Raw genomic sequence first — 26,352 nt, forward strand, 5'->3', positions numbered from 1 at the left:
AGGATTCTCCTTCAGTGGAAAGATACGAGGCCCCCAAGCGTGGAATCCTGGATCAGCGATATGGCAGGGTTCATTAAATTGGAGAGGGTGAAATTCACCTTGAGAGGGTCGGTACAAGGGTTCTTTAGGCGGTGGCAACCGTTCTTAGACTTTCTGGCAGAACGCTAGACATTGGTCAATGGCAGCAGCAGCTCGGGGGATGGGGGATGGGGGGGTGGGGGGGGCGAGGGGGGGGGGGTTACTTTATTTTGTTTATGTTATTTACACTGGAAGGGTCTGAGGGGGGTGTATACACCTGTTGTCTTAAGTCGGGGTGTTAATGTTAATTTATTATTTAGGTACGGGGGGGAGGGGTTTGGGGGGTTGCTTTTTTAGATTGTGTTTTGTACTTAACCCTGTTGGGTTCTTTTTTCTTTCTCATTTTGTTATTGATATTTTATGAAAACCTTTAATAAAAATTATTATTATTTTTTTTTAAATGGAGGGGGGGGGGCAGCATGGAAGAGGATGGAAATGGCGTCCTGTAAAGGAACGAGCCTGGGGGCGTTGGTGACGGCACCGCTGCCGTTCTCACCGACAAAGTATACCACGAGCCCGGTGGTGGCGGCAACGCTAAGGATCTGGGGCCAGTGGAGACGGCACAGGGGTGCAGTGGGAGCATAGGTGTGGTCCCCGATCAGGGGTAACCATCGGTTTGTTCCAGGGAAGATGGACGGGGGTTCCAGAGCTGGCATCGGGCGGGGATTGGAAGAATGGGGGACCTGTTCATTGACGGAACGTTTGCGAATCTAGGGGCACTGGAGGAGAAGTTCAAGTTACCCCCTGGGAAATGCCTTCAGATATATGCAGGTGAGGGCTTTTGTGAGGCGACAGGTGAGGGAATTCCCGTTGCTCCCGGCACAAGAAATTCAAGACAGAGTGATCTCGGGTGTATGGGTCGGGGAGGGCAAGGTGTCAGAAATACACCAGGAGATGAAAGAAGAAGGGGAAGTGCTGGTAGAAGAGTTGAAGGGTAAATGGGAGGAGGAGTTGGGGGAGGAGATCGAGGCAGGTCTGTGGGCGGATGCCCTAGGTAGGGTTAATTCCTCCTCCTTGTGTGTCAGGCTCAGCCTGATACAATTTAAGGTGGTTCACAGAGCTCACCTGATGGGGGCGAGGTTGAGTAGGTTCTTTGGGGTAGAGGACAGATGTGGAAGGTGCTCAGGGAGCCCGGCGAACCATGTCCATATGTTTTGGTCATGCCCTGCACTGGAGGGGTTCTGGAGAGGAGTGGCGGGAGCAATATCTCAGGTGGTGAAAGTCCGGGTCAAGCCAAGCTGGGGGCTAGCAATATTTGGAGTAGTGGATGAGCCGGGAGTGCAGGAGGCGAAAGAGGCTGGCATTCTGGCCTTTGCGTCCCTAGTAGCCCGGCGAAGGATCTTGCTAATGTGGAAGGAGGCGAAGCCCCCCAGCGTGGAGGCCTGGATAAACGATATCGCTGGGTTCATAAAGTTGGAGAGGATTAAGTTCACCTTGAGAGGGTCTGCGCAGGGGTTCTACAGGCGGAGCGTTAGAGGAAGATCGGTCAGCAGCAGCAACCTGGGGGGGGGGCGTGGGGACGTCCTGGGAGAGGGGGGGAGGGGGGGAAGGGGGGACTGCCTGGGAGGGTGGATGAGCAAGAGATAACATGAAGGGTTGGGGAAACTGGCAAGTATGGGAGAGAGCCAGTGTACAAAGACATGTAAATATATCATTTTGCCATGTATATATCTAGCTCTGCGTGATTTCTCGTTATTTTGTTACGGGGGGGGGGGGGTTATTGTTTGTAAGAGAGAAAAATTGTGTTAAAAAACTTTAATAAATTTTTTTTTTTAAAAAGAGAAAGTGAACATAGAGTTGAGAAGGAAGTTAGCAGCAAAGGACGGAGAGGTGGATGATGCCAAGCGGGCACACCAGTCTTGTCTGGCGCATTTAAGCAGCTTCCAGACACAGTACGAAAAGGCCTATCAGGACACGCAACGTGCAGTCCAGGTAAGAGAGGAAACAGAGAAACAGGTAGAGGCATTGCAAAGGCAGTGTAGCGACCTGAAAGCAGCATTACGAGCACTCCATGCTACTACCACAGAACAGAGACAAAGCTCACTAGATCACGCAAAGTGCCGGAAGCAGATTGCAGAACTGCAGTCTTTACTTTCAGTTCAGAATGGATTCCAGAGCACCTCTGGATCCCAGTTAGATACAGAAGACGGCCCGGATTGGGAAAAATTAATTGAGACCGCGCATAGATATGTTCAGGGAACATGTGCGCAAGGAAAGCCCCAGAAGAGAAAAGTGCCCCAACCCCCCAGATCGCAGATAGTTCAGGCACCAATGAATCCAGTAACCACCCACCGCACATTCACGTCGGACGGAGATACAGAATTTCTTTATACCACCCCCTTAACCGTGACCCAATTACGGGACGCGTGCGAGAAAATCACACCGTTCCTCCCCACCTCAGACCCCCACCAATTCTTTGCCAGAGTAAAGCAGCAGGCGACCATGTACGGCCTGGACGAGCGTGAGCACGTGAAGCTCACAGTTTTGAGTTTAGACCCTTCGGTCGTAGCAGCCCTTCCTGACCCACAGAATGTAGGAGGAGGCACCCTTGCAGAAATGCACGCAGTGAACCTAGACGCGATCAGCTACAACAGAGGTGACCCCGCAGAAGGCCTGAATAAGTGCAGGCAGAAAAAGACAGAACACCCACAGCGTTTGCTGGACGCCTGTGGATTCACTTTACAGACGTTTTTGGCAATTTAGAACGTGCCCATTTGTCCCAAGACGGTGTGGCCAAATGGCCCCGCACCCTTATCTCCCATGCTACAGAGGCAGGACAAAAAGCCTGTACGAATTATGACCCTTCATAGGAAGCACACAATGAGAAATGGGTTTTAAAAAGATTGTCCCATACCTGGGAGCAATCTGTCCAAAACAAACCCGCAGTTAGGAAACCCGAGGAACAGCAGGCAGAAGCAGACATCCAAGCGGTGAAAACGCACCAGAACCCCACATGGGTGAACGAAGGCAGGAACAGCCCCCACAGAAACCACAGGAGTGTTACAACTGTGGACAGTTAGGACACTTTGCACGAGAATGCAATGCCCCACAAAAGCCACAGAGAGCCCAGCAGGCAGGGACTCTGAATAAGAATAGGACAGAGCCCATACATAGTGTAGGCACCCATTCCGACCAGACGGACCTGAACGGAACGGACTGACGGTGTACGGGCTCCCCCAGTTGGGTCTGCGACACCCTTTGGGATAGGTCCGGATGACCAGTAGTTGCAGCAAAGATACGGGGACAGCCCATCGAATTTCTCTGGGTCACAGGAGGGTCCCGCACCACAATAAATTCCTCCACCATGTTTCAGAAAGACACGTGGCCCACTACAGCCTCCATCACCCTCAGCGGCTTCACAGGCCACTCAAAGCAGGGACACATCACAGCGCCGTACCCATTCAGATTGGCAATATAACGACAAAGCACCCCATAGTTTTAGTCGATCTACCCCACACAGCAGAACACATTTTGGGAATTGACTTTATGAACTCCCACCACCTTTCATTTGATCTGGTAAACCAATGTGTTTGGAGAATGGCAAAATCCGCAAGAGCCCCCACAACGCTCACAATAGGTGAATACGCAAACAAGATTAGCGCAGTCGGCGAATTTTGGTTTGACCCGACCACGATTAGCACAGACAAGCAGGTTAGGGCAGTTCTGCAGAAGCACAGGACAGCATTCGCGACCCACAAACACGACTGTGGCCGGATGACTGGTTCCGTTCAAATCACAGGACCTGACCCTGGACCCCAAAAGCAATACGGATTTCCCCAAGAGGCAGAGGGAGAAATCGCAAAAGTGATCGACAGCTTATTAGAGCAGGGAGTACTCAGATTAGTAGCCTCCACTAATAATGCCCCGATTTGGCCAGTGGGAAAGCCCGATGGATCATGGCGACTGACCATCGATTACCGGGAACTCAACAAAGTCACCCCCGCAGCAGCCCCCACAGTACCACAAGTCCCGAGACCATGCTCAAGCAGGGACTCAACTCACAATACTTTACGGTTTTGGACATCAGTAATGGATTCTGGTCCATTCCATTGGCAAAAGCGTACCAGTATAAATTTGCCTTCACCTTTAAAGCACAGCAGTACATGTGGACATCCCTGCCACAAGGATTCCACAACTCCCCCTCCATTTTCCACCGACAGTTGGCAAATGGTTTGTCAAAATTTTCTAGCCCCGAATGTCTGGTCCAGTATGTGGACGACCTATTACTGCAGACAGACACCAAGGCAGAGCACATCAAGCTTCTGTCCGAACTCCTGGAACTCCTACAGAAAATCGGATGCAAAGTAAACCCCAAAAAGGCCCAGATTTTGGGAAACAAAGTGATATATTTGGGTACGATTATCACGCACGGTAAACGCGAGATCGAGCACAGAAGAATTGACTCGATTGCCAAATTGCCCCTTCCCCAGAATGTTCCAGCCCTCCGGTCGTTTTTAGGACTGGTTGGCTACTGCCGAAACCACATTGAAGGTTTCGCCAGCAAGGCAGCGCCCCTCTCAGACCTCCTAAAGAAAGGAGCCCCTTGGGAATGGCTTCCACAGCATACGGATGCTGTGGATGCTTTGAAAAGAGCCCTTATTGCAGCCCCTGCACTACAGGTTCCAGACCCGCTTTCCCCCTATGCTATAGAGATAGCTAGCACCGACCGCACCCTTTCGGCTGTGCTCCTCCAGGAACGGCACGAACAGTTAAGACCCGTGGCTTACGCATCCAGACTTTTAGATCCTGTGGAGCAGGGATTTTCGGCCTGTGAAAGGCACCTGCTCGCAGTTTTCTGGGCAGTTCAGTATTTTTCCTACATAACCGGACTAAACCCCATCGCAATCCTCACAGAACACACCCCCACCCAACTTTTACTTGACGGACAACTTAAGGACGGTACAGTCAGCCAAATTAGAGCAGCTAGATGGACCCTTCTTTTGCAGGGACGGGACATCACTGATAAAAGGACCAAGACCCACACTTTCCTAGCCGATAACCTTTCGCACCCAGGCACCCCCCATGAATGTGAAATCATCTCACCGCACCACAACACAGGCCCCTTTATTGCAAAAACACCCCCCAGAAAGATAGGTAGTTCACCCCAGAGCCCCCAGCACACAGACACGTGCGCACCTTTAAGGATTTATGTGGATGGTTCTTCCACAGTATTAGAAGGGATGCGCATTACAGGATGTGGCATATATGTCGAGGACGCGCACGGACGCGCCCTAGAAGAGATCTCCTTAAAGCCACCAGACCACTTAGGCACGCAGACGGCAGAACTAGCAGCCGTTGCATATATTATGGATCACCCAGATTCCTTCCCCAGCCCAGCAGACATATACTCGGACAGCCTCTATGTCTGCAATAGCCTTACAGAATTCCTACCCCTGTGGAAAGCAAGAGGATTTGTTTCCGCAGACGGAAAACCCCTCCCTTCAGCCCCATTGCTCCGCCACATTTTAGAGAAAGCACAGGACAGGACATTCGGAATTGTTAAAGTTCGAAGTCACCACCGTTCCTTCCCACCTGGAAATGTAAAAGCCGACGCACTGGCAAAAGCAGGTTCCAGACATGGATATTTGTGGACACCCCCCGAAAGCGCACCAGTGAATGCAGTTCAGGTCTCGCAGACTAATAGCGAGGATTTAGTGCAGGCCCAGAAGCAGGATAGCAATCTCAGGGAGATTTTAAAAGGGCAATTTACAGCACCCTATGATAAGTTTAAAAATGCACTGACCACACATGACGGTGTGGTGTTAAAGGACACCCTTTTTGTGGTTCCTGAACAGGACAGGAATCAACTAATTTGTTTATTCCATGACAGTCCTGGACATCAGGGAATTGATCCCACTACAGCCCACCTCAGGCAGCTCTGTTGGTGGCCAAGTTTAAAAGAAGATGTAACGCACTATGTTGAGAATTGCCTTATCTGTGCCCAGAACAATCCGGACAGATACGCAAAGAAGGCTCAGCTTAGTCACACCCACCCCGTTAACAGCCCCTGGACTAACCTCCAGATTGAATTTCTAGGACCATTGCCCCCTTGCAGGAATGGTTACAAGTACGTATTAGTCATCATAGACACATTTACGAAATGGGTAGAGGCATTCCCATCCAGAACGAACACGGCAAAGACCACAGCCAAGATCTTAACCCACCACATCTTTACGAGATGGGGACTCACCCGCAGCATTGAATCCGACCAAGGTTCCCATTTTACTGGACGTGTCATGAAGAATGTCCTCACAATATTTGGCATTACCCAAAAATTCCACATCGCATACCACCCCCAGTCAAGTGGTATCGTGGAGCGAATGAATCGGACCCTAAAATCAACCCTAAAATCAAAAATGGTCCAACAAAACAACACCACTTGGGATTCAGTCCTCCCTTTTGCGCTGATGTTTTTGAGAAATACTATTTCAACATCCACAGGTTACACCCCACACACTCTCATGACCGGACGTCCCATGAAAGGCACAGAATTTTTATTAGGATTGGACTTGACCAGCCCCGAAGTGACGGCCCTCACACACGAGAACGCAGTCAAGCAATTAATGGAAAATGTAAAAACGGCTCAGCTAGCAACCGCAGTACGATTAGGCACAAGGAAGAAACAGAGCAAGCCCCGTTTCGACAAGACAGTGCATGCGACTGAGTTTGAGGTAGGACAGCAGGTCATGCTCTCAATTTACAACCCCAGCACATTCCTGTCACCGAAGTATTCGGGTCCGTACTTCATTGCGGACAAAGTAAGCCCCTCTGTGTATAAAATTAATTACCCCAACGGAAAGACTGCGTGGTTCCATATTAACCAGCTTAAGGCATATGGCCCACAGTCCAACCACGCACATCACGTCATGCTCGACGCAGCAGACCACACCCCGCCCACACCCAACGTATCCCTACCCTCCCCCAACACGCCCACCACATCCACGGACTCGCCCTCGACTCCACCCCCGACCTCTAGACTCCGCCCCGGAACGCCCACAGACAGCAACAGCAGCGACAGTGACTGTGACTCAGACAATAGCCACAGCACACCTCCCTACTATCCCCATGCAACAGGACTGACACCCAGCGAATCCGACCATGATTCGAGTGATCCCTTCCTCATCACATTCCTCAACAAACCCCACCAAAGACCACCGCCCTACGATTACAACCCCGACTCCGTCCCCACAGAACTAGACACCACCTTTTGGCACCGCAATAACTCATCCAGGCTCGTCCGGAACGACGAGATGGACCCCAAATTGCACCATGCAGCCCTATCAGCCCTTATACATTCGAGAGTATGGCATCCGGGAGAAGACGACGACTTTGAGTCTGACTCCCAAAGCGAGAACCCCTTTGCGACCCTGTTCGCAACTGATAACTGAGGTGTCCAGAAGATGTTTTAAAAAGGAACCGCTTGGCAGAAACGGTGTCCTTTCTGATGGAACCTGCAGCATGTTGTTTAATGTTTGTTTGTTACTGTTACGGTTATGTGTTGTATGTAAGATCGGAAATTTTTTCCACGGCCCCACACCTTATTTGTCTGCAGAAACCTATGAGAACTTGCCAGCACACTCATTGGCCGAAACCGCTGAGAGCTTGCCAGACCCCCATTCATAACTGCTCTTCTGATTCAAAGGTAGAACCAATACGGCACCCCCCACGATGACTACATTTCTTGCCCGTTCTTGCCGCTTTCTCAGGCAGTGAAGAAACGACATTGGTCTCCGCCCTGCCTGAGGACCCCCCCTCTGGTCAGCTACGCTCGGGTAGAGCACACATGGCATTGGTCGTCGTCCTACCCGGGGATTCCATCCAATTCTTACCCGTCGCGGCCCATACGCACATCATTTCGGCACTTTTGGTTCAAAAAGTTTTGTTTTGTTTCCCGGCAACCCTTAGGTTGCCATCCCTATGCTATTTACATCCTCAAACATTTGGATGGTAAATCGCACAGCCTGCGAGATGGCTCGCACTGTTTCAGCATTTTTAAGTGTGTCTTGTCATGAATATTCGGTTTTTAAAAAAATGAGGGAGTCACACATGATGACAAATTATAAAGGGAAATTGGCACTAAAGGACAGACATACTAACAGACGAGATATTAACCAAGATAGTAACAGACACTATGCTTGATCCCACAGAACTCCAGAAGCCCCAAGGAAAGAAAAGAAGAGAAGAGAAAGAAGAAGAACAATGAGGACATCCTCCGTGTTGATCACCACCATTATAATGTGTATTCGGTTTCGCGCGAACGCGAACCCCCTGACCCCAACCCCCCCCCAGCTGTTAATGATTCACTTCCTCATAGCACCCAGAGCCCAGTAACAGGCAACTCCACACCATCATGGTGTGATAAGCTCATAACGTGGTACTCCCTTTCCTACGTAGTCTAATCCCTATTAGTGTTGGCGATACTCTGCAGCATCGTGCAGACTATCCGCATGAGGAAATGGAGAAGGAGAGCCTACCGCGCTCGCACCCCGGTATACAGAATGAGATCCCCTATTTTCGGTTTCCACCATGCCCCCCCCTTGATCTACAATAAAGACCATTTGTGTTGCATCTTTTGTAAATAAAGAAACGGAAATGTTGTACACCCCTGTGCTTGACTGCCAAGCCAGAGGAAAATATAAATGCTGCTATTATTTTGTATTGTTTAGGAAGTTAATATGACTGGATGTTTAGTCAGTGTAGTTAAAGGTACCGTTTTTAAATTTTTGTAATGCATAGCGCCACTTAGAATGTTAGTTAAAAATTTTCATTGCATAGTTATGGTCAGTGTATAGGCCATGGAAGCGTGCTCGCCGGGTCAGGGAATGAAGACAACGCAGTTATGTGATCCTTCACGCTTCGCGTTAGGGATCACAAGGAGGGAATGTAGCCACCTGGGTTGGCCACTTCCCGACTTAAAATGGAGAACCGTAAAGACTGAAGGGAAATTCAGCCAACACAGGCAAAGACTAGCAAGTGCAGAAATCATGTGTATTGAAACTTGCAAAAACCAGACAGCACTGAAACCAGCAGCCATCTGCATAGTAATGAGCGATTCCAAGGCACAATTGCAACACTTAAGGTGAATAAAGCCAAGCCAGACTCTTCGGCGCCAGCAGGAGCCAAAACAAAGGAAGGCCAACGGACATTTAGGGACCGCCCAGCGATCAGGGAACAACTCCAGTATTGGAGAAATCGATCCAAGTGATCGGAACGCAGTCCAATCACTTGGAACCAGGTACGGGGTCCGCCCCGAATGGCGCGAAGCCCCTGGGGACTATAAAGTAAAGCCCCCAAGTTCAAATCATCCTTCTTGGCAGGGTCACTCAACAACGCGAATCAACCCCTGAGAGTGAACTGCCCAAGCGGTCACGCCAAACAAGTAAGTCTCAAGTCAACGCTCACTACGAGATAGGCGCTCCTAGCTACCAGTCCATACCAGCTTTTGAATCCTGCAGACTCAGGACCTGAACGAAAGGCCATTTGTTCCCCTGACCTGGTGGACCAGTCCGAAGCTAAGTATCGGCCTTTTAGTGTTAGGAATAGTCTAGAAAGTAGAGTTTATGCATGAGTAGTGATTTACTGTGTGTAATAAATGTGTTTTGATTTGAATCTTACTAATTGGTGTGTTGAGTTATTGATCATTACTTGAACTTGAACCTCGTGGCGGTATCTAAGATACCTGGTGACTCGAGAGCAAAGGTTAAACAAACAGAGCAAATTACGAATTAAGAGCCAACCAAAAGTTAGCAACAGGGGGGAGCGGTGTCTGGTCGGGGGTCGTAGGTGGGGACCCAGCGGGTGGCAGGTCCCGGAGGGAGACTGTGTCTTGGCGGCAGTCGGGGTGTGCCACATAGGCGTACTGTGGATTTGCATGTCAGAGGTGGACTTTCTCGACCAAGGAGTCCGATTTATGGCTCCGCACATGCTTCCGGAGGAGGACGGGTCCAGGAACTGTCAGCCATGTTGGGAGCGAGACCCCGGAGGTGGACTTCCTGGGGAAAGCAAACACACGTTCGTGAGGGGTCTCATTAGTGGTGGTACAGAGGAGTGACTGGATGGAGTGGAGCGCGTCGGGGAGGACCTCCCGCAAGCGGGAGAACGGGAGACTTTTACACCGCAGGGCCAGCAGGACGGCCTTCCAGACCGTCCCGTTCTCCCTCTCCACCTGTCCGTTTCCCTGGGGGTTGTAGCTGGTCGTCCTGCTTGAGGCGATGCCCTTGCTGAGCAGGAACTGACGCAGCTCATCGCTCATGAAAGAGGATCCTCGATCGCTGTGGATGTAGATGGGGAAACCGAACAGAGTGAAGATGCTGTGCAGGGCTTTAATTACCGTGGCAGAAGTCATGTCGGAGCATGGGATGGCGAAAGGGAACCGGGAGTGCTCGTCAATTACGTTGAGGAAGTACACGTTGTGGTCGGTGGAGGGGAGGGGCCTTTTGAAGTCCATGCTGAGGTGCACCTTCACCAGGTGCACTCTAACTGTCTGGTAGAAGTGCGGCTTGCACTCTGCACAGACTTGGCAGTCTCTGGTGATGGTCCTGACCTCCTCACTGGAGTAGGGCAGGTTGCAGGCCTTGACAAAATGGAAGAACCGGGTGACCCCCGGGTGGCAGAGGTCATAGTGGAGAGCCTGGAGTCGGTCCACTTGTGCGCTGGCACATGTACCGCGGGACAGGGCATCAGGGGGCTCGTTTAGCTTCCCCGGGCGATACAAGATCTCATAATTATGGGTGGAGAGCTCGATCCTCCACCTCAAGATCTTGTCAATTTTAATCTTGCCCCGCTGCGTATTATTAAACATGAAGGCAACCGACCATTAGTCAGTGAGGAGAGTGAATCTCCTGCCGGCCAGGTAATGCCTCCCATGTCTCACAGCTTCCACAATGGCTTGGGCCTCCTTTTCGACAAAGGAGTGCCGAATTTCGGAGGCATGGAGGGTGCGGGAAAAGAAGGCCACGGGTCTGCCCGCCTGGTTGAGCGTGGCGGCCAGAGCCACGTCCGATACATCGCTCTCCACCTGAAAGGGGAGGGACTCGTCGGCCGCGTGCATCGTGGCCTTGGCGATGTCGGCCTTGATGTGGTTGAAGGCCCAGCAGGCCTCAGCCATCAGGGGAAAAACTGTGGACTTGATGAGTGGGCGGGCCTTGTCCGCATAATTAGGGACCCACTGGGCGTAATACGAGAAAAACCCCAGGCATCATTTCAGGGCCTTGGAGCAGTGGGGGAGAGGGGGTTCCAGGAGGGGGCGCATGCGGTCGAGGTCGGGCCCTAGGACTCTACGCAGTCAAGGATGGCTAAGCGGTTGGTGCAGAACACGCATTTCTCCTTATTATATGTGAGGTTAAGGAGTTTGGCGGTATGGAGGAATTTTTGGAGGTTTGTGTCGTGGTCCTGCTGATCTTGGCTGCAGATGGTCACCTAGATGGTGACGTTATCTAGGTACGGGAAGGTGACCCGCAGCCCGTACTGGTCAACCATTCGGCCCATCTCTCGCTGGAAGACCGAGACCCCATTGGTGACGCCGAAGGGAACTCTGAGGAAATGATGGAGGCAGCCATCTGCTTCAAACGCAGTGTATTGGCGGTCCTCCGGGCGGATGGGGAGCTGGTGGTAGGCGGACCTCAAGTCAACTGTGGAGAAGACGCGATACTGCGCAATCTGATTGACCATGTCAGATATGTGTGGGAGGGGGTACACGTCGAGCTGTGTGTACCGGTTGATGGTCTGACTGTAGTCAATGACCATCCTGTGCTTCTCCCCACTCTTCACTACCACCACCTGAGCTCTCCAGGGGCTGTTACTGGCCTCAATGATCCCCTCCCGCAGAAGCCGTTGGACCTCCGACCTGATGAAGGTCCTGTCCTGGGCACTACCATCTGCTCCTCGTGGCGACGGGTTTGCAGTCCGGGGTGAGGTTCGCAAACAGTGAAGGTGGATCGACCTTAAGGGTCGTGAGGCCGCAGACGGTGAGGGGGGGCAGGGGTTCGTCGAATTTCAAAGTAAGGCTTTGGCGATGGCACTGAAAATCCAGGCCGAATAGCAGGGCAGCGCAGAGGTGGGGGTGGACGTGAAGCCGGAAGTTGCTGAACTCTACGCCCTGGACGGTGAGGGTCACGATACAGTACCCCGGGATTTCAACGGAATGGGATCCGGAGGCCAGGGAGATTTTCTGGGAGACGGGGTGTACTGGGAGGGAGCAGCACCTTACTGCAGTGGGGTGGATGAAGCTCTCTGTGCTCCCGGAGTCAAAGAGGCAGGTCGTCTCGTGCCCGTTGATTTTCACCGTCGTCGTAGCGGCCGCGAGGTTGCGGGGCCGAGACTGATCCAGGGTGATGGAGGCGAGCTGCGGAAGACGCTGGGAGGTCCCGGGCTGGTCAGCGGTGGCGGAGGTAGCAGTAGGCGGCAAACGGCCAGACGAGCAGGGGTCCTGAGGCACGGTCCAAAATGACGCCGGGGCTGTAGGACCCCAGGTTACGGGAGGCCACTTCTAGTGAATTAGCAAGCTGCCTAGTCTCCGCAAGATCGAGGATACCCCCTTCTAATAGCCGCTGGCGGACGTACGTAGACTTCATGCCCGTGACATAACAGCCTCTAATTAATAGTTCGGTGTGCTGGACTGCCAAAACTGCCTGGCAGTCACAGTTCCTACCGAGGATCTGTAGGGCCCACAAGAAATCGTCCAGAGTCTCCCCGGGGAGTTGCCGTCTCGTGGCCAGGAGGTGCCTGGCGTACACTTGATTCATCGGTTTAACATAATGTCCCTTTAGGAGCGTCATCGCTTCTGAGTAGACGGGCGCATCCTGGATGAGGGGCAAAATTTCAGGGCTCACCCGTGAGTAGAGGACTTGGGGCTTCTGTGGGTCCGAGGGTAATTCAGTGGCAGCTCTGAGGTAGCCTTCGAAGCAGGCTAGCCAGTGGTTGAAGGTAGACGTGGCATTGGCTGCGTGAGGGCTCAGCTGCAGGCGATCAGGCTTGATTAGGAGATCCATCTTTGAAAATCTTGTGCAATAAATTGATGTATCGTCAATTATCACGAGACAAGAATGGTGAAACAATCGAGGCTTTATTGCACAAGATGTTGTGCCTCCCGCAGCTGGAACCAGAATGGAAGCAGCGCAGGAGAGCATACACTTTATACGCCAGCAGGCAGTGATTTACCATAGTACCTGTAATATACGGGCAGTGCCATAATACATATAACATATCACTAGTGGTGTTTACCACAGCGGGGTCCTTTTTTATCAACATGTTGGCGATCCTGAATGTGGAGGTGAAACCCTGCCCACTGGTGGTGATATTTGGCGTCTCCGATGTGCTGGAACTACGGACGGGAGCAGGGGCAGATGTCCTGGCCTTTACTTCGTCGGTGTGGCTAGGTGATTTGATGACGATTGGGCACCTCGAGAAGGTCAAATCAACTTTCAGAGGGTCAATTGAGGGCTTTTATCGAAGGTGGCAACTGTTTATATTGCATTTCAAAGTTTTAGTCAGTGTATTTCAAAGAATTAGTCACTGCTAGAGTTCAAGGGGGGCTTAATTGTTTATGGGGGGGTTACTTGGGAGGGGCAGGGGGAGGGGGTGAAGATGAGAGTCTTTGTAAAAAGTGTTTGTTTATGGAATATATTTTATATTCTTTTGTATGAAATGTTAAAGACGCAATAAAAATAATTTCCAATGAGAAACTCTGAACAAAGATAGGTTCAATTGAGAAAGAAAGACGCTACAAGAAGGATGCACAATTTCTGGTTAACTAAGGTATTAAGGATGTTATCAAATTGAAAGAAAAGATGAGCAATGCTGCAAAGATTAGTGGTAGTCCAGAAGATTGGGAAAACTATAGAAACTAGCAAATGATGACAAAAAAATAGAGGGAGGAATTTGAGTATAATGAACATAAAAACAGAATAAAAGCATCTACAACAATGTAAAAAGGAAGAGGGTAGCAAAAGTGAGCATTGGTCCCTTGCAGGGTGACACTGAATGGGAAACAAAGAAATGGCAGAGATGTTGAATAAATGTTTTGTCTTCATAATAGAAGACACACAAAGTTTATTTCTTCAATCAGATTTATTGATTTTTGTTCTTCAGATTTTTTATTCGATAAACATTGTTTTGAATAGTGATTCTTGCCTCTGCATTTCGAACACTTTTCCGAATGCTGGATATTGCCTTTGCAAATGCTTGTTGCCGCATCGCCTGCACAAAATGGTGGTATAGGGTATTCATTTAAAATGGCCGCCACCATTGAGACCACGTTTTGCCTTAGCGTGCATCACAACATTAATGACATCGGCTGCATCTTTGATTTTCAGGCCAAAATTTAGGGTGCTAATTTGCTGCACAACTAGCTTGCTGGCATGGCAAATTTTAATGGCATCGTCGAGCTGGAGTTCGTTCTCCATCAACAATCTTTTGCAAACTTTGTCATTGTTAATACCGAACACAATCTGATCTCTGATCATGGACATGTGCAAAGTTACATGTCTGAGCCTTTAACCTCAAGTCTGTTGAGAAGCTGTCGAATAATTCATCTGCCCGTTGTGTATGCGATCGAAAGATGTACCATTCAAATGTTTTGTTCTTTTTGGATGTGCACTGTTGATCAAATTTTTTCATGACTTTGTCAAAATTATTTTTATCATCTTCATTATCAAATATGAAGGTATTAAATCTTTCTATCACCTGTGGACCTGCTACAGTGAGCAGCAACGCTATTCTCTGTTCATCAGCCTGTGCCTGAAGACCTAGAGCTCATCGTAGAATGCGAATTGCTGTTTAAAAGCACACCAATTGGCATCTACATTACCAGTCACTTGAAACTGGTGAGGTGTTTTCAAACCTTCATCATTGACTTCAATGACGAGAAATGCATTGAGGTATATCGGTCTTTGTGGTTATGTCATGTGAGAGTACCTTTACGAAATGGGTGTTTAAGAAATGTACCTTTAAGAAATGGGTGTTTATCAGTGATGTCAGAGTGTGGGTGGAGCTGGGCTGTCTGACAGCTTTTTACTTTTGTTTTAGGCTGTTTGCTGCAGGGTATGTTTTAGTTTCGTTTTCAGTGTTGGAGCTGAAGCCAGGCAGAGCAGGTGTACTGTTGACCTCTCTGCCATGAAAAGACTATCTCTTGATCATTTGGTGAATTCAGAATTATAAATGTTCTCAGTTGTGAATGTGAACCTAATGTGCTTCTGTTAAAAGGTGTTTCTTCTGTCTTTTGGATGTTGTTTGGGAAGTTATTAAGGATTACTTAGTGTTGTATTCTTTGGGGGTTGTATTTGAATTAATGGTTGCTAAGATGGTCACTGTATGTTTTAAAAAGGTTAACTTGAATTCATAGAATAAACATTGTTTTGCTTTAAAAAATACTTTTCCATTTCTGCTGTACCACACCTGTAGAGTGGGCTGTGTGCTCCCCATACCACAATCTATTGAAAGTTGTGGGTCAGGTGAACTCCATGATACACTTTGGGGTTCTCTAAACCCTGGCCCACAACAGTTAGTACAAATTTTCTTTCTTTTCTTTGTTACCTTGTCTTTTTCGATCTTCAGAACTAATCCTGGTACCATGTTACGTTCTGGTGCTTGGCCAGAGGGAATCAGTGCACTAGAGAATGTCTAGTTCATGTCTAGTTAAATGTTTATTGTTGAACAATAATGTGCGTCAGATAACAATGAGAAAACTATCAAAATCTACTAACTATATATTACTATTATAAATTATCTAAGAGCTACTACAAATGTGACTATCCACTATGACGACTATCCCCAGACTCCCCGAGGTAACAGTTTCACGTGGCTGTTCTTTACTGCCACCTGCTGGTTGGAGATCGCATCTATTAATATTTACATGATTGATTGCTTATGCATATCATCACAGGGTTGATAAGTCCGCTGAACCTGATGGCCTGCATCTCAGGATCTTATAGGAAGTGGCTGCAAAGATAGTGGAAGCATTGTTTGTAATCTTCCAGAATTCCCCAGATTCTGGAAAGGTTCCAGTAGATTGGAAAACCACAAATGGAATTCAAGAAAAGAGGGAGACAAAAAGAAGGAACCAATTGCCATAGAGCGCGGTGTGTATGTTAATCTTTGAAGCCTCCAAAAATAGGGGTTGGCATATTCGGCAAGTATAAAATGTAAACTGTCAATGTGGGTGTGAAAAGAAATGACACCAGCCATTCATATTGAGCTAATGTGACATGGTTTATTTAATTAATTAATTGCACAAAGATACCATTAACCACATTCATAGTTTTAAGACCATCAAATTAATTGTCTTCAACACCCGATGTAAAGACTTCAGGGTCACTTTGGGTATAGTTTCATTGAAAAGATCTCACTCTGATCAGATACACTGCTTTCAAAAATAAATCATCTTCTTTTCCATCCATTGTAGTTTTTGAACCATCTGATGACACTTGGTGCACTAATACCATCCCACAATTTCATAATGACGCCTTACAAAACATCAAGCAGGACAGCATGCACATTTCCACTCTTTGTGAAGGTTTTTGTCTCCATCAACCATCCACTTATTCCATTCTGTGTGAACATGATCCTTGAATAGCTTGTCCAGGCATACACTCAAAGGTTGAACATTGGACAATAGATCCCTCGGTATAGCAGCAACATGGGTGGGATTTCTTCACAAGCACCTCTTGATCACATCGATTATTTGGGATTGGTACATGTCTCAAACAAATAAGCAGAGTTCTTTATGTAGGCGTCGGAGATACCTATTCCACATATTATCGATCTATAACTTTACTCCATCCACCCATTGACATCGACATGCACAAAACCCGGAGAGGATCTGATGTTCGGTATATTATATGGTTAAAAATTACCAGATTTTAATTTCATTCTATCGGCCATGCAGGCTCATAACGCAATGAATTTTGTCTCCTGGGCATATCAAAATTCCTGGGCGTTTCATCCATGTTGCTGATGTGACTTAATAGTTACTCGTGATTACAACCACTGTTTGAGGAATTGCTGGAAACTGTCATCTTGGCACCGAGGTCTATTGGTAGTCTTTAGACAACCTTGATTTTCTTCTGTGACACTTCCATAAAGCGGCCACAACAACTAACAGTTGGTCTGAAATCTTCACTGGACACATTCTCCCCATGCCTGCGTGGGTCTCACCCCCACAACCCAAAACGATGTGCAGGGAAGGTAGATTAGCCCCTTAATTGGAAAAAAATATTGAGTACTTTAAAAAAAAAATTTTTCAAATGAAATCTTTGCTGGACTCCGGGATTGATTTGGCTCACTTAATATACCCTAGTGTCGATGTAACCATTCGGCTCGCTTCATATACCCTAGTGTCGATGTAACCATTCGGCTCGCTTCATATACCCCGGTGTCGATGTAACCATTCGGCTCGCTTCATATACCCTGGTGCCGATGTAACCATTCGGCTCGCTTCATATACCCCGGTGCCGATGTAACCATTCGGCTCGCTTCATATACCCTAGTGCCGATCTAACCATTCGGCTCGCTTCATATACCCCGGTGCCGATGTGACCATTCGGCTCGCTTCATATACCCCGGTGTCGATGTAACCATTCGGCTCGCTTCATATACCCTAGTGTCGATGTAACCATTCGGCTCACTTCATATACCCCGGTGTCGATGTAACCATTCGGCTCGCTTCATATACCCTGGTGTCGATGTAACCATTCGGCTCGCTTCATATACCCTGGTGCCGACGTGACCATTCGGCTCGCTTCATATACCCCGGTGCCGATGTGACCATTCGGCTCGCTTCATATACCCTGGTGCCGATGTAACCATTCGGCTCGCTTCATATACCCTGGTGCCGATGTAACCATTCGGCTCGCTTCATATACCCCGGTGTCGATGTGACCATTCGGCTCGCTTCATATACCCTGGTGCCGATCTAACCATTCGGCTCGCTTCATATACCCCGGTGCCGATGTAACCATTCGGCTCGCTTCATATACCCCGGTGCCGATGTAACCATTCGGCTCGCTTCATATACCCTGGTGTCGATGTAACCATTCGGCTCGCTTCATATACCCCGGTGTCGATGTAACCATTCGGCTCGCTTCATATACCCCGGTGCCGATGTAACCATTCGGCTCGCTTCATATACCCCGGTGCCGATCTAACCATTCGGCTCGCTTCATATACCCCGGTGTCGATGTAACCATTCGGCTCGCTTCATATACCCCGGTGCCGATGTAACCATTCGGCTCGCTTCATATACCCCGGTGCCGATGTGACCATTCGGCTCGCTTCATATACCCCGGTGTCGATGTGACCATTCGGCTCGCTTCATATACCCCGGTGCCGATGTAACCATTCGGCTCGCTTCATATACCCCGGTGCCGATGTAACCATTCGGCTCGCTTCATATACCCCGGTGCCGATCTAACCATTCGGCTCGCTTCATATACCCCGGTGCCGATGTGACCATTCGGCTCGCTTCATATACCCCGGTGCCGATGTAACCATTCGGCTCGCTTCATATACCCCGGTGCCGATGTAACCATTCGGCTCGCTTCATATACCCCGGTGTCGATGTGACCATTCGGCTCGCTTCATATACCCCGGTGTCGATGTGACCATTCGGCTCGCTTCATATACCCCGGTGCCGATGTAACCATTCGGCTCGCTTCATATACCCCGGTGTCGATGTGACCATTCGGCTCGCTTCATATACCCCGGTGCCGATCTAACCATTCGGCTCGCTTCATATACCCCGGTGCCGATGTGACCATTCGGCTCGCTTCATATACCCCGGTGCCGATGTGACCATTCGGCTCGCTTCATATACCCCGGTGCCGATGTGACCATTCGGCTCGCTTCATATACCCCGGTGCCGATGTGACCATTCGGCTCGCTTCATATACCCCGGTGCCGATGTGACCATTCGGCTCGCTTCATATACCCCGGTGCCGATGTGACCATTCGGCTCGCTTCATATACCCCGGTGTCGATGTGACCATTCGGCTCGCTTCATATACCCCGGTGCCGATGTGACCATTCGGCTCGCTTCATATACCCCGGTGCCGATGTGACCATTCGGCTCGCTTCATATACCCCGGTGTCGATGTGACCATTCGGCTCGCTTCATATACCCCGGTGCCGATGTAACCATTCGGCTCGCTTCATATACCCCGGTGTCGATGTGACCATTCGGCTCGCTTCATATACCCCGGTGCCGATGTAACCATTCGGCTCGCTTCATATACCCCGGTGCCGATGTGACCATTCGGCTCGCTTCATATACCCCGGTGTCGATGTGACCATTCGGCTCGCTTCATATACCCCGGTGCCGATGTGACCATTCGGCTCGCTTCATATACCCCGGTGCCGATGTGACCATTCGGCTCGCTTCATATACCCCGGTGTCGATGTGACCATTCGGCTCGCTTCATATACCCCGGTGTCGATGTGACCATTCGGCTCGCTTCATATACCCCGGTGCCGATGTGACCATTCGGCTCGCTTCATATACCCCGGTGCCGATGTGACCATTCGGCTCGCTTCATATACCCCGGTGCCGATGTGACCATTCGGCTCGCTTCATATACCCCGGTGCCGATGTGACCATTCGGCTCGCTTCATATACCCCGGTGCCGATGTGACCATTCGGCTCGCTTCATATACCCCGGTGCCGATGTGACCATTCGGCTCGCTTCATATACCCCGGTGCCGATGTGACCATTCGGCTCGCTTCATATACCCCGGTGTCGATCTAACCATTCGGCTCGCTTCATATACCCCGGTGTCGATCTAACCATTCGGCTCGCTTCATATACCCCGGTGTCGATGTAACCATTCGGCTCGCTTCATATACCCCGGTGCCGATCTAACCATTCGGCTCGCTTCATATACCCCGGTGCCGATGTGACCATTCGGCTCGCTTCATATACCCCGGTGCCGATGTAACCATTCGGCTCGCTTCATATACCCCGGTGCCGATGTGACCATTCGGCTCGCTTCATATACCCCGGTGCCGATGTGACCATTCGGCTCGCTTCATATACCCCGGTGCCGATGTGACCATTCGGCTCGCTTCATATACCCCGGTGCCGATGTGACCATTCGGCTCGCTTCATATACCCCGGTGTCGATCTAACCATTCGGCTCGCTTCATATACCCCGGTGCCGATCTAACCATTCGGCTCGCTTCATATACCCCGGTGTCGATGTAACCATTCGGCTCGCTTCATATACCCCGGTGCCGATCTAACCATTCGGCTCGCTTCATATACCCCGGTGTCGATGTAACCATTCGGCTCGCTTCATATACCCCGGTGTCGATGTGACCATACGGCTCGCTTCATATACCCTGGTGCCGATGTGACCATTCGGCTCGCTTCATATACCCCGGTGCCGATGTAACCATTCGGCTCGCTTCATATACCCCGGTGCCGATGTGACCATTCGGCTCGCTTCATATACCCCGGTGCCGATGTGACCATTCGGCTCGCTTCATATACCCCGGTGCCGATGTGACCATTCGGCTCGCTTCATATACCCCGGTGCCGATGTGACCATTCGGCTCGCTTCATATACCCCGGTGCCGATGTAACCATTCGGCTCGCTTCATATACCCCGGTGCCGATGTGACCATTCGGCTCGCTTCATATACCCCGGTGTCGATCTAACCATTCGGCTCGCTTCATATACCCTGGTGCCGATCTAACCATTCGGCTCGCTTCATATACCCCGGTGTCGATGTAACCATTCGGCTCGCTTCATATACCCTGGTGCCGATCTAACCATTCGGCTCGCTTCATATACCCCGGTGTCGATGTAACCATTCGGCTCGCTTCATATACCCCGGTGCCGATCTAACCATTCGGCTCGCTTCATATACCCCGGTGTCGATGTGACCATTCGGCTCGCTTCATATACCCCGGTGCCGATGTAACCATTCGGCTCGCTTCATATACCCCGGTGCCGATGTAACCATTCGGCTCGCTTCATATACCCCGGTGTCGATGTGACCATTCGGCTCGCTTCATATACCCTAGTGTCGATGTAACCATTCGGCTCGCTTCATATACCCTGGTGCCGATCTGACCATTCGGCTCGCTTCATATACCCCGGTGTCGATGTGACCATTCGGCTCGCTTCATATACCCCGGTGTCGATGTAACCATTCGGCTCGCTTCATATACCCCGGTGCCGATCTAACCATTCGGCTCGCTTCATATACCCCGGTGCCGATGTAACCATTCAGCTCGCTTCATATACCCCGGTGCCGATGTGACCATTCGGCTCGCTTCATATACCCCGGTGCCGATGTGACCATTCGGCTCGCTTCATATACCCCGGTGTCGATGTGACCATTCGGCTCGCTTCATATACCCTGGTGCCGATGTGACCATTCGGCTCGCTTCATATACCCTGGTGCCGATGTGACCATTCGGCTCGCTTCATATACCCCGGTGCCGATGTAACCATTCGGCTCGCTTCATATACCCCGGTGCCGATGTAACCATTCGGCTCGCTTCATATACCCCGGTGCCGATGTAACCATTCGGCTCGCTTCATATACCCCGGTGCCGATGTAACCATTCTGCTCGCTTCTTATACCCCGGTGCCGATGTAACCATTCGGCTCGCTTCATATACCCTAGTGCCGATGTAACCATTCGGCTCGCTTCATATACCCCGGTGCCGATGTAACCATTCGGCTCGCTTCATATACCCCGGTGCCGATGTAACCATTCGGCTCGCTTCATATACCCTGGTGCCGATGTAACCATTCGGCTCGCTTAATATACCCTAGTGCCGATGTAACCATTCCAACGATTTTCAAGGACCCATTCTGATTTATGCTTCTTAAGCTCATGCAAGAGGCTGTTCTCTGCTCTGATGACACATTGCATCTTGGGCATCTCTTTCGAGGCAAATTCCACCTTCCATTCTCACACCAGTTTTTCACTAATACTGAATTCCCTTACTGCAGTAATGTGACGAGTTAGCAAATGTTATGGCTTTGGGTTGAAAGCAGCTTCGTACTTCATTCACTTTGCCAGGGGGCCCATTTCTGTTCTTCAATTGTTCTTCCATGTGCAGTCTGCTCTGCTTGGGCATGTCTTAAACTCCTGTAAATATTCTTCTCAACATAGTCCATATTGCCTGCTTAATCCCATGTGCTGATTTACAGTATAAACAAACATGCATTCCTGGGACCAATTTCTAATGCATTTTGCAGATAAAAGATTTTACATATGCCAAGCATATGCAAAAGCATGATTATTGGCACCAAAGAAACGGGGCTGTCTTATATACCGAGTTGACTTCGATACTATGATCTATAGTAGTCTAACATCTGTCACTGGGGACATTGCCAGAATCCATCAATAAAGAAGCAGTAGAAGGAAATTCAGAAAATCATAATATGGCCAGGCACGGCAGAGTCAACAGAGTTTTATGGAAGAGAAATTGACAAATTTCTTGGAGTGCTTTGAGGATGTAACGAATAGGGTGTATAAAGGGGAACCAATTGATGTGGTGTGTTTGCAAAAGGCATTCAAGAAGAAGCCACATAAAAGGTTACTACACAAGATAAAGAGCTCCTTGTGTTGGAGGTGATATACATTAGCCTGAATAGAGGATTGGCCAACTAACAGATAAGTGTTGGGATAAATAGGCCATTTTCAGGTTGGCAACCTGCAACTAGTGGAGTGCCACAAGGATCAGTTAGCTATTTACAATGTATATTAATGAAAGAGACATGCTGTATTGTAGCCAAAATATGTTGCTGATGTAAAGAGAGGAAAGGATATCAAGTGATGAAGAGAATGCAAAGTGTCTGCAAAGGAATATAGATAGGTTACAGGAGTGGGAATTAGATTGCATATAAATGGGAAAATGTGAGGTTGTCCACTTTGGCAGGAATAGAAAAAAAAAATGTAAATGGAGTGTCCTTGCACATGAATCACAAGGTCAGCATGCAGGTACAGCAAGTAATTAGGAAGCAAACGGAATGTTTGTCTTTATTGCAAAGGAATGGAGTACAAAAGTGGAGAAAGTCTTGCTTCAGCTGTACAGGGCATTAGTGAGGCCACATCTGGAGGGAGTACTATAGCTGTTTAGGTATCCTTACTTGAGGGACATACGTCCATTGAAAACACGTCAGAAGGTTCCCCTAAGAAAATTTGAGTAGGTCGGGCCTTTACTGCTTGAAGTTCAGAAGGATGAGAGGTGACCGTATTGAAACATAAAATTCTGAAGGACCCTTTTTAAAAAAAATATATTTATTCCAATTTTTCAACAAATTTTCAACAAACTCCACCCCCCCCCCCCCCCAACCCAACTTGAAGAAACAAAAACACAACAATCAGAAATTATACATTGGATTGCCCCCATATACAATAACCCTCCATATAACATTTAAAAACAAATAGTTTGCCGGGCTCTCCGAGCACCTCCCACATCTGTCCTCCACCCCAAAGAACCTACTCAACCTCGCCCCTGCCATATGCGCTCTGTGAGTAACTTTGAACTATATTAGGCGGAGCCTGGCGCAAGAGGAGGAAGAATTAACCCTACTCAGGGCATCAGCCCACAGACCCTCATCTATCTCCTCCCCAAGCTCCTCCTCCCACTTGCCCTTTAACTCCTCCACCAAGGCCTCCTCCTCTTCCTTCAGCTCCTGGTAAATCGCCAAAACCTTGCCTTCTCCAACCCACACACCCGAAATCACCCTGTCCTGAATCCCACGTGCCGGAAGCAGCGGGAATTCCCTCACCTGCCGCCTCACAAACGCCCCCACTTGCATGTACCTGAAAGCGTTTCCCGTGGGTAGCCCAAACTTCTCCTCCAGCACCCCTAGGCTCACAAACATCCCATCGATGAACAGGTCCCCCATTCTTCTAATCCCTGCCCGATGCCAGCTCCGAAACACCCCATCCATCCTTCCCGGGACGAACCGATGATTCTCCCGAATCGGGGACCAAACAGAGGCTCCCACCTCGCCCGTGTCGCCTCCACTGCCCCCAGATCTTCAGTGTCGCCACCACCACCGGACCCGTGGTGTACCTTGTCGGCGAGAGCGGCAGCGGTGCCGTCAACAGGGCCCTCAGGCTCGTGCCCACACAGGATGCCATCTCTAACCTCTTCCACGCTGCCCCTCTCTCTCCATTACCCACTTACGGATCATCGCCACATTGGCTGCCCAATAATAGCCACTCAAATTCGGCAGCGCCAGCCCCCCCCGCCCCCCCCACTACGCTCCAGAAGCACTCTCTTCACCCTCGGGGTCTTATTCGCCCACACAAATCCCATGATGCTCCTGCTTACCCGTTTGAAAAAGGCCTTGGGGATCATAATGGGAAGGCACTGGAACACAAAGAGAAACCTCGGGAGGACCGTCATTTTGACCGACTGCACCCTACCCGCTAGTGAGAGTGGCAGCATATCCCATCTTTTAAAATCCTCCTCCATCTGCTCCACCAACCGTGTCAAATTGAACTTGTGCAGGACCCCCCAACTCCTAGCTACTTGGATCCCCAGGTACCGAAAGCTTCTTTCCGCCCTCCTCAGCGGTAGCTCATCTATCCCCCTTCCCTGGTCCCCTGAATGTACCACAAAGAGCTCACTCTTCCCTACGTTGAGTTTATACCCCGAAAAGTCCCCAAACTCCCGAAGGATCCGCATGACCTCCGCCATCCCCTCCACTGGATCCGCAACATCCAACAACAGGTCATCGGCGTACAACGACACCTGGTGTTCCTCTCCCCCCCGGACCACTCCCCTCCATTTCCTGGACTCCCTCAGTTCCATGGCCAGCGGCTCAATTGCCAGTGCAAACAACAAGGGGGATAAGGGGCACCCCTGCCTCGTCCCCCAGTACAGCCGAAAGTACTTCGACCTCCGCCGGTTCGTAGCCACACTCACCACCGGGGCTCTATATAACAGCCTGACCCAACTGACGAATCCCTCCCCGAACCCAAACCTCCGCAACACTTCCCAAAGATACTCCCACTCCACCCGATCAAAGGCCTTCTCCGCGTCCATAGCTGCCACTACCTCCGCTTCCCCCTCCACCGAGGGCATCATAATCACATTGAGGAGCCTCCACACATTTGTATTTAGCTGCCTACCTTTCACAAATCCCGTCTGGTCCTCATGAATCACCCCCGGGACAGTCCTCAATTCTCGTAGCCAGCACCTTCGCCAGCAACTTAGTGTCAACATTGAGGAGTGAGATCGGTCTATACGACCCACATTGCAATGAATCCTTGTCCCGCTTCAAGATCAAAGAAATCAGCGCCCTGGACATTGTTGGGGGCAAGGTCCCCCCCCTCCCTCGCCTTATTAAAAGTCCTCACTAGCAACGGGTCCAGCAGGAAAATTCAACCGGGAACCCATCCGGCCCCGGGGCCTTCCCCCCCCTGCATGCGCCCCAATCCTTTAACCAGCTCCTCCAGCCCAATCGGCGCCCCCATACCAGCCACCTCCTCCACCTCCACCCTCGGGAACCTCAGCTGATCTAGGAATCGTCGCATCCCCTCCTCCCCCGCTGGGGGCTCAGACCTGTACAGATCCCCATAGAAGTCCCTAAATACCTTGTTTATCCTCACCGCACTCTGCACCGTATTCCCCTCTCTATCTTGAACTCCACAAATCTCCCTCGCTGCCTCCCTCTTACGAAGCTGATGTGCCAGCATCCTACTCGCCTTCTCCCATACGCCGCCCCCTGCGCTTTCCTCCACTGTGCCTCTGCTTTCCCCATGGTCAGCAGGTCGAATTCCGTCTAGAGGTTCCGTCGCTCCCTAAGTAGCCCCTCCTCGGGGACCTCCTGTCCACCCTTAAAATCTCCCCCACCCACCCCTCCTTCTCCCTCCCCTCTCTCTTCTCCCTGTGGGCCCTAATGGAGATTAGCTCTCCCCTGACCACCGCCTTCAACGCCTCCCACACTACCTCCACCTGCACCTCCCCATTGTCGTTGGCCTCTAAGTATCTTTCAATGCACTCCCGCACCCGCCCGCACACCCCCTCATCTGCCAACAGTCCCACATCGAGGCGCCACAGAGGGCGCTGGTCCCTCTCCTCCCCCACCTCCAGCTCTACCCAATGCGGGGCATGGTCTGAGATGGCTATGGCCGAATATTCCGTTCCCTCCACTTTCGGGTTTAGCGCCTTACTCAAAATGAAAAAATCTATCCAGGAGTAGGCTCTATGGACGTGGGAAAAGAAGGAAAATTCCCTGGCCTGCGGCCTGGCAAACCTCCATGGATCCACTCCCCCTATCTGGTCCATAAACCCCCTGAGCACC

At 50.2% G+C, this 26,352-nt stretch overlaps 1 protein-coding gene across 1 annotated transcript in view; it reads right to left on the bottom strand.

Annotated features, from left to right (window-relative positions):
* nyx (nyctalopin) overlaps window positions 1–22,163 on the bottom strand; it is a 41,474-nt gene extending 19,311 nt beyond the window's left edge. The window contains exons 1-2 of the mRNA XM_072515521.1: window positions 22,031–22,163; window positions 14,559–14,822 (exon numbers count right to left, since the gene is read on the bottom strand). Of these exons, the coding sequence (XP_072371622.1) occupies window positions 14,559–14,822; window positions 22,031–22,163 (397 nt within the window). The remainder of the gene's footprint in view (window positions 1–14,558; window positions 14,823–22,030) is intronic.
* Between the last annotated feature and the right edge of the window lie 4,189 nt (window positions 22,164–26,352).

The sequence above is a fragment of the Scyliorhinus torazame genome, chromosome 8, assembly GCF_047496885.1.
Source record: "Scyliorhinus torazame isolate Kashiwa2021f chromosome 8, sScyTor2.1, whole genome shotgun sequence".
Lineage (NCBI taxonomy): Eukaryota > Metazoa > Chordata > Chondrichthyes > Carcharhiniformes > Scyliorhinidae > Scyliorhinus > Scyliorhinus torazame.